At 34.0% G+C, this 19,110-nt stretch overlaps 1 protein-coding gene across 3 annotated transcripts in view; it reads left to right on the forward strand.

Moving 5' to 3' along the window:
• The window catches only part of RASA1 (RAS p21 protein activator 1), a 109,548-nt gene that overhangs the window by 84,599 nt on the left and 5,839 nt on the right, over positions 1–19,110 (forward strand). For 2 of the 3 annotated variants that reach the window (XM_069590065.1, XM_069590064.1), the window contains exons 14-25: positions 1,733–1,890; positions 2,389–2,465; positions 3,772–3,944; positions 4,333–4,492; positions 5,970–6,112; positions 7,606–7,721; positions 8,421–8,507; positions 11,235–11,302; positions 12,820–12,908; positions 14,238–14,315; positions 15,194–15,328; positions 16,514–16,643. In XM_069590065.1, coding sequence (XP_069446166.1) covers positions 1,733–1,890; positions 2,389–2,465; positions 3,772–3,944; positions 4,333–4,492; positions 5,970–6,112; positions 7,606–7,721; positions 8,421–8,507; positions 11,235–11,302; positions 12,820–12,908; positions 14,238–14,315; positions 15,194–15,328; positions 16,514–16,597 — 1,368 coding nt within the window. In that variant the 3' untranslated portion in view covers positions 16,598–16,643. Of the gene's footprint in view, positions 1–1,732; positions 1,891–2,388; positions 2,466–3,771; positions 3,945–4,332; positions 4,493–5,969; positions 6,113–7,605; positions 7,722–8,420; positions 8,508–11,234; positions 11,303–12,819; positions 12,909–14,237; positions 14,316–15,193; positions 15,329–16,513; positions 16,644–17,632; positions 18,596–19,110 lie in introns of those variants that run through there. The other variant, XM_069590066.1, reaches the window with a different exon arrangement.

Consider the following 19,110-nt stretch of genomic DNA (forward strand, 5'->3'; position numbering starts at 1 on the left):
TTGATTTGTGATTGTCACAGATTTGTGATTGTGTTTTACTTTATCACTTTGCTCTTTATTTCTCGGAACTATTTTGGGCAACATTTTAAATACTTTAGATTTCTTAAGAGAGGTTAATCTTTTTCAGGCATTTTAAAGCCATGCTCCCACTTGGCTTCAGCAGCAGGAGAAATAGTTATTTCTTTATGAAGAAGAATATTCTTATATCCTTGCTGGGTTGTTGTTTAGTTGCTAAGTTGTGTCTGACTCTTATGACCCCATGGACTCTAGCCCACCAGGCTTCTCTATCCATGAGATTTCCCAGGCAGGAATATTGGAGTGGTTGCCATTTTCTTCTCCAGGAGATCTTCCTGACCCAGGGATTGAACCCACATTTCCTTCATTGCAGGCAGACTTTACTGCCTTATATAGGGTACTTAGTCCCTAATGCCATCTGTTGAATACATACCAGGGACTTTTTTCTTCTACTTAAAGTTCCAATACCAATTCAACAACAGAAACTAAATTGTTTGGCACTATTATTCTTTTCTTCAAAAAATTATTTTGGTCTGTGTTAAAAAAGAACTAAAAGTGCTCATTGAAAAAAAATCATCTGACTGAAAGTACTAATCCTGGTAACTTTAGTGTTTTTTATAGTAATTGCTTTTGAAACCTATTATGTAACTTACAGGTAGTATCCTATCTTTTTTGAAACCTTAACATGTCCTGCATGTTCATTTATGGAGAGTAAAGCTAGGCTTTCTCTTTTTTTTCTAGGTATGTAAAGTCAACTGTATACCTTCTATTTCTTTGCTTTTTTCTTCTAGTTATCCCCAGATAATTGAAAAAAAGTTAAGTAAATTTAACATTCTTGGAGTTTTGAGGAAAGCATAGTATAGTATTTATTGACTAAAGTAACTCTTGTTGTATTAATACTTATGGGAACTTCCAGTAAGCTAGGTGAATTTAACCAAGAAGTGGATGAATGATTATTTTTAGAAGACTCTAAATTTAATGTTCCCTGTAGCCAGAAGTCTGATAATCTCCCCAGGGACATATATGTGCCAGCTTTTCCACTTGGGCTTCTATACATATCATTTCTAATCTTTACAACAACTTGCAGTGTAGACTTTATCCTAAGTTGACATTTGAGGAAGCAGAGGTGCATAGAAATTGACTTGTGCAAGGCCATACAAATAGCAGTAGGCAAGAGGGAAAGAGAACCTGATACTAGAATTTTGCAATCAGAATCTAAATTCTGGCATCAAAACTGAAAAACGGCTTCTTTGGATCTGTATCCTTTTCTGTAAAATGAGAAGGTAGAATCAGTATTTTTAAATTATTTTCTAGCTGTGGAACTCTATATAGAAATAAAAACTTTCAGAGGAGCACTATATAGTATGTTAGATTTTGCTTTGGGAGGTGACAGTTATTTACTTAAATTAATAAAGAATCCTCTTCTCAACTTGATTTCCTCTGAATCATGGTTTTATAGTAAAAAAGGTATATTTCATTATTTTTATAGTACTGTAATTGGAATAATAACTTGTAAAATACAATTTTTTTTAAGTGAGAATTTAATGAGTGCTTGAATGTTGCATTGTATGTCACTTAAAAAGGAAAACATAACTGAAAGTCATGTTTCGTTAAAAAGAGGGGGGATAAGTCACTACTTTGGGTTTTTATAATTGCCTTTGAAACCTAATGTGTAATTCTTGAAATCTGGGGTAATACTTTTTGTGTTTTTTTTTAGGTCAGCAGTCTTGTTTTACATATTGAAGAAGCCCATAAACTCCCAGTAAAACATTTTACTAATCCATATTGTAACATCTACCTGAATAGCGTCCAGGTAGCAAAAACTCATGCAAGGGAAGGGCAAAATCCTGTATGGTCAGAAGAGTTTGTCTTTGAGTAAGTCTTATTTTCTCATTACATTAGATGATTTTCTTTTCCCATAATGCATTTTCTTTTTTTTTTTTTTTTTCCTTTTAACTCTGTATCTAAACCAGTCAGAACAAGGTGCCAGGCTCAGGCATTTTAATAGTACCTATATTTGTTTTCTATCTTATCTGTTCACTTTTGTTAGTAAAGTGCTATGTCCATGGTTTTTCACCTAGTTATTCAGTGACAAATCCAAAAGCATTTACTAACATACACATACAAAATATTTATGAGGGTTTCCACAATTTACTTGGGGAAGTTAAAGATGTTAGAAAAGTATAGTTTGTCTGTATTCTTGTATACCAAATGATAAACCTGTTTTGAATCTAGTTTTAAATCTACCACTTTGAACTGGGTTAGTAGCAGAAATAAAAATAGGGAGCTTATTCGATACTGGAGACAAAAGAATTAGATAGTGTGATGCCAGGACATTTTCTTAATTCTTTTTCTCCCCACATGCTTCTTTAGTGATCTTCCTCCTGACATCAACAGATTTGAAATAACTCTTAGTAATAAAACGAAGAAAAGCAAAGATCCTGATATCTGTAAGTTAATACAGAAATTTACTTCTAAAGTAAAAAAGTATGTTTTATATACTTTGGAAATTCATAATGAAGTAGAGTCTAAAATGGAAATTATAACGGTATGTAAATAGTGTTAACTTGAGATTGCTTTTTATACACATGAAAGTATTAGTTGTTGAGAATGTGTCCAAAAAAGAATAAGGACCAAAATGGCAAAATTGCATATACTATAATCTTGAGCCCTCAAGATTAAAGTAGTGTCTGTTCACCCTCCTCATCCAATGAACAAGAAAAAGAAAATAGTGACAGTGGTCATCTTCCTGTGATGCTTCCTTACCCCTTCTTCCTACTTTTTAGGTTTCTCCTACTCTCCTATCCTTTGCATGGACATGAAAAAAAGCACTCTTTTAAATTTTTTTCTTTAAAACACTGTTCACTTGTAGTGTCAGTCCGTGTCTCAGCAGCATACTTTTCGCAGCCAATTTTGGAAACAGGTGACAGTGTGATTTAGCAATTCACACCAGAGTGAATTAGGTTAATCCTTAAATATCTTCTTAAAAACCAGGCTTACAAAGAAAAAAAAAGTGATATATGTTAATAGAATCAAAGCCTGAATGTTTTTCTGTATTCTATAGTTTCTGTACTGTTTTAAATGGTTAACATTTTATAGTGGTTCCCATTATTTTTAAGATAAAATCTAACCCCCTAGTAATGAAACAGAACCCTTTCCTGACCTTCTCCTTCTCATTCTTAATCTTCTGTATATCCTTCTCTCCAGCTGCACCAGCCTTCTTATAGCTTGTAAATTACCCATGGATTTTAAAACCATCCACCATACCTTGTGTTCAGACTGTGTGCACACTGCCTGTTTTTCTCTACCTTTCTACTTAGTTACACCTCCAGATCCTGTTATAAGTCAGCTTAATGGATATCTGTTTGGAATGGATGTTTAAAACTTCACGGGCTGAATTACAAATTGTTTCTCTGTACTTCATTAGCATTAATAACTTTATAGCGCTTACCACAGGGTACCATAATTGATTTCTTGCCTCCTTGGTTATATGGTGGTCTCCATGCATGTCAGAGACCATGTATTAATCATGTCTGTATTCTACATCCTTGCCTATCAGAGAGTCTGGCACATAGTAGGCATTCAGTGAATGAATGAAGTAAGCATTAAGTGTTAAAATTTGTGGTATTACTTAAAAGTCCTTTAATGAAAAGCGTTTAACACTATAGAGAAGACATAACATTAGGAAAATTTGTGGGACTGATTAGTGTCATCTTCTGAGATAGATAGTAATCATTTGATGTTTTTCTGTCAAAGTATTTATGCGCTGCCAGTTGAGCCGGTTACAGAAGGGGCATGCCACAGATGAATGGTTTTTGCTCAGCTCCCATATACCATTGAAAGGTATTGAACCAGGAACTCTCCGTGTCCGAGCACGATATTGTATGGAAAAGATCATGCCAGAGGAAGAGTACAGCGAATTTAAAGAGGTATGTAAGTTATTTACCAGACTATTTTTAAAAGCATTAAGAGAAATAGTTAACTTTTAATGAAAGGTCTGTTGAGTTAAATATGATCATTTCATAGTTTAGTGGCACAGTGACAGAGAAGATTGAAAAGCTGTGCAGCAGTATGACATTGGTATTAAGTCTATGAATATAAAGGCTACAATCTCATTCTGTTTTTAATACATGTATTCACTAGAACATATTGCTAAATTGAGAATGTATCGAGCCCATCTCTCTCATGTCTCCTGCATTGGCAGGTGGGTTCTTTACCACTGGTGCTGCCTGGGAAGCTCATAGAACATATTTTCTGTTAATCTGAGAATGCTCCATGTTGTATACTTTCAGCAACCTTTCTCGATGTCTTTTTTAGCTTATACTGCAAAAGGAACTTCATGTAGTCTACGCTTTATCACATGTATGTGGACAGGACCGAACACTACTTGCTAGCATTCTACTGAAGATTTTTCTTCATGAAAAGCTTGAATCATTGTTGTTATGCACACTAAATGACAGAGAAATAAGCATGGAAGGTACAGTATGGATGTGTTAGTGTGATACTTTTAAAAACTGGGTTAACGATTCAGTTCAGTCACTCAGTCGTGTCCAACTCCTTGTGACCCCATGGACTGGAGCCTGCCAGGCCTCCCTGTCCATCGCCAACTCCCGGAGTTTACCCAAACTCATGTCCATTGAGTCAGTGATGCCATCCAGCCATCTCATCCTCTGCTGTCCCCTTCTCCTCCTGTCTTCAGTCTTTCCAGCATCAGGGTCTTTTCCAATGAGTCAATTCTTCGCCAAAGTGGCCAAAGTATTGGAGTATCAGCTTCAGCATCAGTCCTTTCCATGAATATTCAGGAGTGATTTCCTTTAGAATGGGCAGGTTGGATGTTGTCCAAGGGATTCTCAAGAGTCTGCTCCAATACCACAATTCAAAAGCATCAATTCTTTGGTGCTCATCTTTCTTTTATAATCAAATATATATGGACTTTATCTTAACATTAAATAATTAAATCATCTTACAAAGGAAGTTACTCAGTTTTTCCTTCATTAAAAAATTAGTTGGAGTGTCAGTTCTGATTCTTATGCTGGCTAATATAGGAAGCAGGGGGTTATTTATATTTAATACAGGTTTCTGTCATGGCAAATTAGTATTAGAAACAATAAGAAGGTGACTTCCATGTCCAGATCATTGTCAAGTGTGTCTGATTATTAAGAATAGTTTGGTATACTTACCATGTTGTTTATTTTTTTTTGCTTATAAATTCACTGCACAAAAGTTGGGTGTCAGCTACATTTTATTTCTAGCGTCTATATAGATAGGTAGTTCCTAGGCAGCTGGACACATTGTACTTTGTAACCACCTGTAAATACATCAGAATAACCCATTTCCAGCCAGCGCTTTGACTCACACAATACTTGCTTCTAGGTTCCCCAGGTATTAATAAATTGTAGAATCTAGAACTATTTCCTCCTACTCATAGAAAATACAAAAATGTAAAGTGGTGGTACATACTTTATACTGAGATTGTTTTCTTTCAATATTTTGTGTTTTTTAGAATTTTATTAAAAGTTATTAATGGCTATATGTTAGACCACTAAGTTAATCTATACAGGGATTTTATGTTATATGCTTGTTTGGAAATCAACTCATATTTTCCAGTGTGGGCTCAGTGGAAAGCAAGGCTGGATTCTGGTCCTAGTTTTGTCACTGTTTGGCTCTTTAGTCTTACTGATAAGTCATATAACTGTCTGAAGCCTTTGTGTTCATATAAACATGGCAGTGTGAATCCTTTCTGTTTATGATCTTATGAAGTAATAGAAGTCTTTTGAAGAGTTAAGTTTATAGAAATATAGGACATCATTATATTCAGTAATACTGCATGCAGATAAATATGCTTAAATGGCTATAAGTGGTTAAGGAAAACAAAGAATTGAGTTAATTTCCAGTTTGATTCATAATAGTACAATCCTTTACAAATAATCTTATAATATTAAATATTTATGTAGATGAAGCCACTACCCTATTTCGAGCCACAACACTTGCGAGCACCTTGATGGAACAGTATATGAAAGCCACTGCTACACAATTTGTTCATCACGCTTTAAAAGACTCTATCTTAAAGATAATGGAAAGCAAGCAGTCTTGTGAGGTGAGTAATGTTGTATTTTAGCAAAGAGCATATTTTAATAGGTAATACTTTATAGCTAACTTTAAGGAAAATGTATTAGCTGTCTGAAACTGTACATCAGAGCAGTTATACCTTTTGTAATACAAATAGAAAAATGTTACGCAAAACAGACTTCAAAAGATGTAATTTATTTGGGGATTAAAAACCTCAAATTGTGCCAGAAATACATGAAAGTACTTTTATCATAAAGTGTATACTACTTTCAGAAAGTGTGTATGATGTAAACTGAAGTTTTTGTTAAGAGAGTTCTCTCGTGTAAGTTCTAAGTAATATCTAGGTTTGTCCTTGGGTTTTTTTTTTTTTTTTTGGTGGCAGGGAGGTGGGTGGTAGGAATGGCAGAGGTATCCCTTTAAAAGCAAATAAAAAACATCCTTTTAGGATTAATTGTTAAAGGCTTCAGGCTTCCCTGGTGGCTCAGATGGTAAAGAATCTGCCTGCAATGCAGGAGACCTGAGTTTGATCCCAGGGTTGGGAATGTAAACTCATAACAAACCATTAAGAAAAAGAGTAGAATCTCATTTATGTGACTATTTTATCATTTTATTTTGAAGGTAGAGGAACTACAGGATAATATTTTTTCGGTCTGATACAGAACAAAGGAATTGCTTTTGATAATGTACACTGGGATCAGTCAAGATGTTAATTCTGCACTAAGTTGTCAATTTTTACTTATTAACTCAGAGGATAAATTGATAATATAGTATTGCAGACCTGGATTAATACCATAGTTAGCCTAAGTATAAAGGATAGAGACATGCAGCAAGTCTGCAGAAAGTCTCTGGATGTTGAATCCAGGCTAAGGTATTTAGATTCCCATAGATACATCTACTCCATTGATTCTAGACAAGAATTCTTACATATCAAAAGTTGCTGTCAAGTTCATGATGCTGCCACTGAGGCATCTGGTATTTTATCAGTCATTTAAAAAGTCTTATTGATAAAAACTTTTCTAATAAGTTTTTTCCTCACATAAATTTAGAATTAAGATAGGTTTTATAATAATATACAGTGATCTTTCTTCCCAGTTAAAATACTCCAATATATCTATGAATACGTGGCCACTTAAATGGGGTTTTTGTGTTATAGTTGGGAATATTATGTTTAAAATAGTCTAATACAGTTTTGTGTGCCTGTAAAGTCTATGGTAAATGTGGTAAATGAATAAAAGGAAATTTTATTGATTAGTATTAACCCCAAGGCAGCTGAAAATTGTTGAATAATCATTGCTTGCTCTTCAGTTGAGTAGTTGGGAATTAACAGTAATAAGCCCATTAGGAGTTCCATAGAGTAAATTACTTGAAATTCCCATTTATCCCCACCACCAACACCAAAAGACTAATACAGATTGAAAAATGGAAAAATAGAGAACTTTGCAAACAACTGTTTGATTACCTTGATTGATTTGCATTTATTATTGCCAAAATGCATTTATATTGATTTATTCCTTCTCTTAGTTAAGTCCATCAAAGTTAGAAAAAAATGAAGATGTGAACACTAATTTAGCACACCTATTGAACATACTTTCAGAGCTTGTGGAGAAAATATTCATGGCTTCAGAAATACTTCCACCGTAAGTGGTGAAATTTTAATTTGACAAGAAATTGTATATTGCATTTTTAAAATCTGTATTTATAAAAACATGTGTAAGCTTTTCCACTATCCTGATGTTATACTTTGAAAAAGCAGAGTTTTTAATCTTTACCCGATGAATTGTGTTTAAGGAAAAAGTGACTTGAAGAAACCAAAGTGAAATATTTGCATTAAAATAAATCATGTTTTTATACAGGCCAGTATGTATGGTTTATCTAGTAACTTGGGGGATGAATAGAGGCTTATAGTCTCAGATTTGACATCATGAAACATATGTATCTCTCCTATCTATAGTTGAATATCTTCCTCAGTATGTACACAAGATAGTTACTTGGTATTTGCTTAGTGGCTTCCACTGTTAGTGAAATCACTTATTCAAGACAGAAGTTAACTTACATTAAAATCTGCCTCCATTCTAGTATCTTTTCATTCTTTTCATTAATATAGAAGTAATCTGAAAATGATAGGGTTTCCTCCATAGTAGATATAAAGAACTGGCTAAATGAATTGACGAAAACCTAAGTTTCCCTTACCCTTTGCTAAATATTATTACTTGTAGCAGAGTACTTTTTTTGGGAAAAAGGCTAGTTGCATTTAAAAATGTCATAAGCTTTAGACTGCAATGAGATCAGTATTTTCATTTGCTTTCTGTATTGAGATGATTGTGTTATTTTGGCAGGACACTGAGGTATATTTATGGGTGTTTACAGAAATCTGTTCAGTACAAGTGGCCTACAAATACCACCATGAGAACAAGAGTTGTTAGGTAAGGCTTATTAATTGATTTGTTAAATCATTTTAATAGCCTGCACCAACAGTCAAGTGGCTAAGTGTGGAAATGTGAAGACTAACAGTATATAGTATACAATTAAAAACCTTTTTTCTTTGAATTTTATGTCAGACACTGTTGAATATTTTCTAAATTCAGATAACTCCTAAACGACTTAGGTAGCTACCGTTTTGCATTTTCTAAAAACCTGAACATTCACTGATAGTCAATTAAACTATTTGGGAAGGTCTTTTTTTTGTTTGTTTTTAAACCATACAAAATGAGGTTAAAAGTTACATAACCAACAAAAATCTGTAGCTAACATCATATAGTACCCTTCATACACACACATACACATTCATGCATATATGTGTATCGTTGTTGTTTAGTCAGAGTCATGTCCAACTTTTTTGCAACCCCATGGACTGTAGCCCACCAGGCTCCTCTCCGTGGGATTCTCCAGCAAGAATACTGGAGTGGTTTGCCATTTCCTTCTCCAGGGGATCTTCCTGGCCCAAGATCTAACGTGAGTCTCCTGCATTGGCAGGCAGTCTTTACTGCAGAGCCACCAGGGAAGCCCATTTATGTGTATACATACATAGAAAAGGAGAGAGAAACAAGAGGTAGAAGAAGAGGGAGCAGGGAGACTAAGATCAGTTCATGTGTCTCTAGGAAAAGCAATAATTGAACCATACAGATAATGATTAATTGATTTGTAACAGTTGGTGCTCGTCTCCTGCCAGTCTATAGTTCTGAAGCTGTCGCAGTGTGTTAGTTGTGCAGTAATTAGAAGGAATTGCTCTGTCAAGTCATATCATTTTTTAGCTTATATAGGAGTACTTTGGTATTATTTTAACTTTTGCAAGAGGAAGGAGATCTGTAGATGCTGAATTTGCTTAAGGTTATATAGATAGTGGCTAAGGCAGAACTAAAGGCAAAACGTCTAAGACCCAATCTAATATCCTTAATATCTGAAAGACTTTATTAAGCACACCACAACCTATTCAAGACAGTAGGGAAATTACCACAAAAGCATCAGAGAATTCAACAGTCTAATGATAATAAAATTTATCGTATAGAATATATGCTGCCCATCGTGTTACAGACCATTAAAAAAAAAACTGGGCAACTACTGAAGACACTGGTATCACAGAATTAGTTTTGAAAATTTGCATTAATCCTGTCCCCAACCTACATTTGCAGAGAGATCTCATTTTACAGATAAAATCTCTTGGTTACTAATGATATGACAAATATCTAAGAATTGTCGATTTTACATTTTTTGGCTTTAGTAGAGATTGAGAGAATAGAAAAAAATTACAAGCAAATGTTTCAGCACAGTTGTGTGTGATACAAATGAAAACTGGTCTGTAAGTTTCAAATAAGTATGTTTGTTAAGCAAACAGCTGGAAATTCTGCTATGCAGTTTGATACGACAGGGTATTTTAAGGGGCATTTATGGCCTAGGTGGTGACTTCTGCCCCTAGTTAAGCTTTTAAATATACATGTAGATACCTAGTATCCCTCTTATATTTAAAGTTACCTGTAAGAATTCACAGAAAGTAGATTCGCACACTGAAATTCTTTTATAATTCAGTGTGGTTAGGTTATATTTCAGATTCAAAGGCAAAGATATCAGAATGTTTTCAAGTAAAACTATGCAAATTTCCTCATAAATTAAGACATCTAAAGATTTAATGTACTGATAATCAACATATTCCTTTTCTAAGATTTCCCAAAATTAGCGAACAACATTGTTGGGAGGTGAATGCTGAGAAGTGTTATTCACTCTAATAGAGAAGAGAGACTGTGTCAATAATTTCTAAAAAGAATTTTATTATCTTGGAAATAATGCTTGTCTTTCCAAGGGCAGGTGAGAGGTCAGTTATGAGTGTGGATCCCTCTTTAAGAGTAAATTAGAGAAACAGTATCTAAATGAGGACTATACCAGTAACTGAAGGGGGCAGACTAGCAATAGCTATATACACTTGTAGATGTACTTTGTACTTTGTTCCCAGAGTAAGTAAGATTAGCAGGTAAAATCATATGACAACTGTTGTTAAATGTGCGTTTATACTAAGTTTTGTTTTGTTATTAATATTTTGTAATTGAGAATTTTTTTTTAACTTTAGAACGCACGTCTTTTCCTCTGTTGCCTTAAAGGCTTTTCAACATTATGTTTGTATACTTTGTCATTTATTAAGGAGTCACTTTTCCCCTAGTACAATGGATTCTTAATTTTTATATAATAATAAGTGAACAAAGTCAGTATAACGAACTTGATTTATAACAGACTGTTCTAAGAAGAAGGAGAAGTGAGAGAATGTCAATTTTAAGACCTTTACAGAACTAAAAAGGCTTACTTGTACTCCTATAATAATTTAGAAATTCCTAGTGTTCCTAAGGACACTCCTTCCTCAAAGTAAGTATAAAATGCACTGTTGGCCTGAAATAAACAGTGAATTTTAGATATAACTTAAATCTTCCCAAAGTAAACCTACAATTCTAAATGAGATAAGTACATATGTTTAAGAAGCAGAATATATACATATATATGTGTGTGTGTGTGTGTGTGTTCTTAAAATAGCTTATTATTTTCATGAAGTTGTATATTTGGTCAGCCCTACATTAGTTCAAAGTTCATGGCTCTACAGGTATTAAGATTTTTATTATGTAACACATTATAGTAGTTTTGTAAAATAACAAAATTTCCCTCCCATTCAGTGGTTTTGTTTTTCTTCGACTTATCTGTCCTGCCATCCTGAGTCCACGGATGTTTAATATCATCTCAGGTAATAAATTTTGAAATTAAAGAAAGTTTCATACTCTTTAGTGAGGTTATTCATTTTTTCTTTTAAATCTGATTTTTAAATTATTTACTTCTAAGACTTGGTATAAAAAAGCACCCAACTTGTTTTTGCTGTTTTACCTTTTCTTTCCATTTTGCTTTTTTTCCTTTCTTTCCACTACTATCTGAAGCCTGAGATGGCATAAGTAGACACATACCATTTTTTGGCCTGTCCATACCCGTGTCTCAGACTCTTAGGACTTTTTCCAGTCTGCAGTATTGGCTTTTTCAGGTTGGGAAGAAGAGCTTTCTGTGTGGTTTTAGCTCATGCTAGACTCGTCACTACCATTGCAAGTTGGATTTTAAAATTATAGCTGCAATTGTAGTTGTACTCTGCAAATACTTATGAAGAAGCCCTTTGAGATTTCCCAGTAGAGATTTCTCGTCACGAACTACATAATAATTGGCATTTTAAACTCCCAACAAACCAGATTCGGATTTGCATATTACTCATATGTCCATTATGGACTGACTTTCTGATGTTGTAGTAGACTTTTCAAATAAAGGATAAGAATGATATTTGTGACTATAAATGTAATCATAAGCCATTATTAGCAGAAGGAGTCTGAAGCATTTTTGTCTTAATAATTTGAAGCTTAAAACTGTATTAAACATTTTTGGAATATCTTAAATTTTACCTTTATAGCCATTATATCTCTGTAAATACTTTGTTGCTACTAAAATGGTTAAATCTTTGGGTCTATTAAGAATTAAGGATTTAGAATTCTTTTGGAGAGATGTGTTCATCTGAATGTCGGACTCTGAACCACTAGGCAATATTATTTATTGTTCAACAGCTTAAGATAAAAAGAATACAATCTAAAATCAGGCAGCCAGATAGACTATCTATAGGCTTTTACTATAAAATAGTCTCATTTCAGAGCTTAAAATTAATAGACAAATACTTTTCATTTACATCCTACTGTCAATATAGGGCAATACTTCCTAATTAACCTTTAAAAAAACTTTAAAAAATTAATACATTATGTTTTTCTCAAAATAAAGCAGATTCCAGACTTTATTTTTGTTATTGAGCTTTAAAGTGATTACTTGACTTATTGGAGGCCGGGAGCAGGAAACTGTTCATATTGCAAATTGACAACCTGGGTGGGTTGAAATTCACAATTCGTGAATTGTCCCCAAAGGGTATGCAGAGTGACAGTCTTTTTAGTGGTAAAGTTTTGAGGTATTTTGTAATACTATCAACCAGTTGGGAATTGCTGAGCCTTGTACCCTTTTCACAAACTGCAAGTGCTAATAAATGTGTTTGGTTTCCCCCCTTTAAATCAAGCTCTTTGGGTTCATACAGGTCATACACTTGCCAAAAAAAACATTGCATTCTGAATGGAAGAATGTTAGTATTTTTAACTGTAAAGAAATATTAAAGTGCTAAATTTATAATGGTTTACCTGGAAGTACCTTTGGAGTTGGTGTCATTAACTGTGCCCAATTCTCTTATAGATTCCCCATCTCCTATTGCTGCAAGAACACTGACATTAGTGGCTAAGTCTGTGCAGAACTTAGCGAATCTTGTGGAATTTGGAGCTAAGGTAAAAACATTTTGATACTTTAAAATGTCATTTTTGAGTGAAACCTAAACATGATAAAACCATAAAATATAAGTAAATTTTCAACAGTGGATATTTCATAAAGATAATTTATGATTTTGTTGGTATGTTCACATATTTAATGTTTTTAGATTTTAATAATGGAATTTTAAAAACCACTGTTTCAGCTAGTATAGAAAACTTTTTTCAGTGTAATTTCCAGTATAATCAAAGTCTTCCATTTTTAAATATAAAAATCAGTTAGCATATTTTAAAATGTACCCCGGTTGATTTGTTATATATTACATACTAAACATTCTCTGTAATGTTAAAATTTAGATGAGTTTTTAAACAATCCATTTGTGATCCTACTAAGGACAATTGACTATTAATATATCACCTGCTTCTGTCATTATTAAACTTCTTGTTGTATCTGGAAACATGTAATTATTTTTCTTAATCCTTATGTAATGCCATCATGTAAATGTTAAATAGTCTTCTACTGGATACATAGATGATTTCCAGTTTGTCACTGTGCCTTATATCCATATATATACACACACACACACACACACACACACACACACACACACACTCTTCCTTTCAAACTTGTCCAGTTATTTCTTTAAATGAACTTTGGAGCAGAATTACTAAGGAAGACTTTTTGCTTCTCTCAGCCTTGCCAAAACTCAGCTATTATTACTTTCATTGACAGTCTGATAGGCATACTACTTTGTGTTTCCTTATTTCATCACTTTTAAGACTAGATGATTTTTCATGTCTAGGTCCTTATCTCACCTTACTGAGTTTAAAAGAGCTGGTGTTAATACTAAACTTTTCCTATTGTAACATAGCATGTTGTAGAATAGGTTTAAGACTTTAGAAAGAAGCAGTTTGTAGCCTGACTTAGCTTTTGAATGTATCTGAATTCTGAGGCAGGTTATGAGTGCTGATTTTTTATTGCAGTCCTTATCATACTGTATTTTAATTCATTATATTCTCTGCTAGATTCTAATAACCTCTGGGTACTTGGCAAGTAGTTTCTCAGTAATTATTTTTGAATGACCTACATATAAACAGTTTGTTTCTGCTAGACTATGTATGCTGATTTTTTTTCATCCAGAATTTGGTCATTAAAAATATACCCCTATTCCTTAGAATAGCTGCTTGCTTATATTAGAAAGAAAATAGTCATTTTATGATTAAATTCTTACAAATATGTTCTGCTACTTGATAATATGATTTATAAGAATTTTTACTATACGTATTGTTTTTGTTACAGATCAGATGCTTTTCGTCCATATAGTAAGACTTTTATTTTTATATTTTTAGGAGCCTTACATGGAAGGTGTGAATCCATTCATCAAAAGTAATAAACATCGCATGATCATGTTTTTAGATGAACTAGGGGTATGTATATAATTTAAGTATTTTGACACCTAAAAGCTTTTCTATCCAGAACTGAAAAAAAAATTCAAAAGCTGCATATTTTTGTCTACCTTCCTAAACAAATTATTTCATTTGATTATAATGATAATCATTTATTCTTATGATAAGTAGTTTTCACCACGAATATAGTATTGTGGCTTTTGGATTTCTTGTGTCATTTTCAGTTTCTGTCTTGTCTTTCATTATCTTCTTAGCTGCCCACCTCACCACTATGTCAGTCTGTTGCTGCTTTAGCTGCTTTAACAAAGTAGTGGAACTTGAAACAGTAAAATCAGTATTCAGTCTGGTAGTACTTTACTGACACTGAGTTACTTTATGAAACTTAAGATAATTAACACTGATTTCTATATGTTAATTATGTGTTTGTGGCATAGTCCACAGATAATTATAGACCTGAATGGTTCTCATTAACACCTGTCATGTAGCTCTTATATGTGGTGATGAGTTTGGACAAATTATACCAGTTTAATCATGAAAGTCAGTCTGAAAGAGCATAGGAATTTTAAGTTTGGGTTGCCTTTAATCCATATTAAAGAGTTAATGCTTGCATTATTTGCCTTCCAGATTTTTTTCTTAAAAAAAAAAAAAAAACCTCTTCATAGATTTAAAATTTAGAAAAACCATTTGCTTAGAATAGCAGTAATACTACATGATATTTTGTCCTGTGACTGAAGAAAATGAAACCTGATTTTTGTGTGAATATTGAGGTCATAAAATCTGTCAAGTTGAATTTTAAGAGATTATTATGTATTAAATTTTATCTATTGTACCAGTTAGGATCTTTTCAGAAGAGATAGTAGTGTCATATTTCTAAACCCAGTTTTATGATTCCCTTAAAGAATGTACCTGAACTTCCGGACACTACAGAGCATTCTAGAACTGACCTTTCCCGTGATTTAGCAGCATTGCATGAGATTTGTGTGGCCCATTCAGATGAGCTGCGGACGCTCAGTAATGAGCGTGGTGCACAACAGGTAGGTTTTTGCCAGCCTTTGTTAACAATATTATTTCTTTACATGTAAGCACAATATCAGCATAAGATTCTTTGAGAGCTGATAAATAGCTGAACTACAACTAGTCTTACTTTACTAATTAAAATTTTAAGACTCTGAATCAAAATCCACAAAGATCTCAGCAAACAGGAATGATGAGCCCAGATTAAGATTACATATTTTTGATACCACAAAATGTCAAACCTTGCTTCTAAGTTAATGTGAACTCTATTGAAAAAACGGAGGTGTTTATACCCTTTGTGGCATGTATGGAAGTGGTAAGTGAGCTAACAGTCAGTCAGTAGTGATGTAGTGTTTTTCTGTCTGCTTCTGTTACACACACACCGTGCGTGGCCAGGTAACTCTGCAAACTGTCAAACACATGAGAATTATGCATGTGTTCTAAGACTGATAAAAACATTTCAAGATCCAGAGATTCTGGAATATGGCCTTAAAAACGAAGCACTGTCACCAGTGGCTGACATGCGGCAGGGGCCTTAGGAGGGGTTAACACTATTGACTGCAGTGATTCTGAGTTCTCCTCAATCTGAGATTCTACAGTTCTCATTTCTTCCCAGTTTAGATACTAATAGCACGATTCACTTAGGTTCCGATCACTTTAGAAACTCGGGCAGAATATGTGCCATAGACCTACTTATATGCTCTTGGCACCTAAATTGCCTTCCTGCTACACTGGAGTTGGGTTTATTATATGGCTTGCCTTAAATACTTTTTTTTTAAATTATTTTTTTGGAGAATGTGGCCCAATTAAGACTTTCTAAGAAAGATAAAGGAGCTGAATGATTTAATTGTAGGCCCAGTGTTGTCATTCATGATTACAGCATTCATTAGACTATAGCCTGATTGCCCTTATGTGCTCTTACAGGGCTTGAGGTGTGTCATTTATAATGATAAATCTGTCTTCTGATAAGATGTTGAGTAAAAAATTATATCTCAACCAAAATAACATGACCAGAAATATTTAATCAAGGACTGAGTAATACATACTTACAGTTGTATGCTTTTTTTTGAGTAGAATGGTAATGTTATTTTATGAATCCCTTTGAGTTCATATGGTATTTTTCAAATCCAGGTTTCCCATCCCTGAGATTTGACAGAGCTTTCATTCATTTACTAATTATTTTCATATTGTTTTTCCTTGTCTAGCATGTACTGAAAAAGCTTCTGGCTATAACAGAACTGCTTCAGCAAAAACAAAACCAGTATACAAAAACTAACGATGTCAGGTAGCAGCCTTCGCCACAGTGTTCTGCATGGATTCAGCATGCTCCAAATGGTAAATCACATCAGTATAATGTCTCCTTTGCTCTTGCCAAAAAAATAGCACACCTTTCCACATTCCAGTGATGTGTGAGCTATGCAAATAGAACTCGAGATTCTGCTGGTAACTGCTCCAGCAGCTTTGTAAGCTATCTTTACCAACCTCTGAGCCTTGGTGTACAGATCACCTTTCACACAATGTTATGACTGTATCTTGAACTTTGAAAATATATTTTCAATACATTCAATTGCCAAAGTTTTGCTGTTTCTTGAGAAAAGAACTATGGAAAAGCATTCTTTGTTGACAATTGAGTATAACTGGATTGCAGACTGTTCTTACATTATTTCTTCCTGAATTAGGAATATGACCGTCTGACTGTTCAATGACTATTTGTATTTACAGTTTCCAGAATTTGCCATTACAATAGGAACAATCCTTGCTGTATACTTTTTTAAAATAACTGTGCTATCTCTGCTGGAACTGTTGAAAGAAAATATATAGAGTGGATCTATTGCTCATCAGCTTTATTTTTTAAACGTACCACTTATTTTGTTGGAATTGTCAAAGACTGTATTTAGAACTCATAATGCTTTTGTTTAATGTTTACAACAGTAAATAGTTTGAATTCAATAAATATTATTGGTCATTGTGTACTGATCAATGCATGTTACCCATTCAACCATTTATAAATGACCAATTTCTTTTGTATGTTAAAAAAAAAACCTAGAATACTTTCATTGAACATATAATTCCAAGTTGAATTTTTAAATTATGCGAACAACTTCATCAGCCACTGAACAACTATCCATCTTTGACCTTCTGACTACTTGTTGTATCTGCTGGATATTTAGTTTGACTGTATAGTTTTATTTGCTTCTGTATGTGTATTTTTGTGAATTATTCACAGGGTTAAGTTAAAATAAAACCAAGGGATATCTTAAAATTGATTACTTCTGTCTAAATATAGCTAAACATTTAATTTCATTATTTTCTTCCTCCTTTAGGGGCAGTTCAAAATTTAGTACCAGAGCAAGGCCCAGGGAGAAGATGAAATTTGAGCTTTTTTTTTTTCTAGCTAATGGTCTCTTTTGAAGGATTCTATTAATTCATTATGTATTTGTTAACAATTCTTTCCCTCCCATAATTTTCCAGGGGGAGACAAGGCATACAAGGTGGTTCTAAACAAGTATGTACTGAGAAAAGCATTTCCCACAATAAAGAAAAATTTACTGAAGGCCTACATTCTAACAGCAACACTATTTCTTCCTGTATTTTAAGCATTAGAGGGATAGAATAAAGTGTTAAAACTGAGGGTTCACAAAATTTCTACATAGTATAATTTTAAGTATTAAATGCTGTTACTTGTATAGAGGTAGCTAGCCCTAATGGACAAGGGAATGGCACCCCACTCCAGTACTCTTGCCTGGAAAATCCCATGGACTGAGGAGCCTGGTGGGCTGCAGTCCATGGGTTCGCTAAGACTCGAACACGACTGAGCAACTTCACTCTCACACATCGGAGAAGGAAATGGCAACCCACTCCAGTGTTCTTGCCTGGAGAATCCCAGGGACGGGGGAGCCTGGTGGGCTGCCGTCTATGGGGTTGCAGAGTCAGACTTGACTGAAGAGACTTAGCAGCAGCTAGCCCTAAAGTAGCTGCAATTTTACAAGTTGAACAGTATTACCAAAATACTCAGCATATCCGGTGTTCCTTTCTTTTCAGCTAGACAGTGGTATGCCATTTGGCCTCCTTTCGTGTTCTAGGATAAACTAGAAGGGACACAGGCTAGTGATACCTCTGAAAACATTTTGGAAATAAAAAGGTCCAGATTTGAGTGCTTGGCAATTTGGTTATCTCCCTCTAATCACACCTCAGTTTTAACCATAATAATGTACCTGCCCTTTCCTGATCTCAACTACTTCTCCTCCTCCTGCCTTTTATTTATTAAAAAAAAAAAAACACAAAAACCCACAAATACAAAAAAAGTCACCCTGCTTTTCATATTTTAATGACATGCTTATCCCTTAAAACTGGAATAAAAAACTTGTTATTTACCTTTGTAGGACTGAGAGTCACTTAGCTGATCAATGATGAAATAAAACGTAAACTTTTTTTTTTTAAGGGGGTTGGTAGGAAAATCTTCAGAGATAGATAAATGGGGACCTTGCTCTGATGCCAAACTTGAGTGACCTAAAAGAGAAACAAGCTACTTCACTGGGGACAGCTTGCCTTCCTGTCTAGAGCCTGGCAGCACTGCCGCTTCATCTGGACTGTACTGGAGGAGCGTCAGTTCCGGCTTCTCCCCCTTCACTTTCATAAGATCATACTTTGTGAATTTCATTCCTCTCATTTCTCAATGAGAAGGAAAACTAAAAAAGCTCAAGCCTAAAATACAAAGAATTATTAAAGAATATGCATATAGTAAATTTTACTTTTGAAATTTGAAATGTAATTAAATGGTACCTATACTTCATGGAAAAGT

The sequence above is a fragment of the Ovis canadensis genome, chromosome 5 (assembly GCF_042477335.2).
Source record: "Ovis canadensis isolate MfBH-ARS-UI-01 breed Bighorn chromosome 5, ARS-UI_OviCan_v2, whole genome shotgun sequence".
Taxonomy (NCBI): Eukaryota; Metazoa; Chordata; class Mammalia; order Artiodactyla; family Bovidae; genus Ovis; species Ovis canadensis.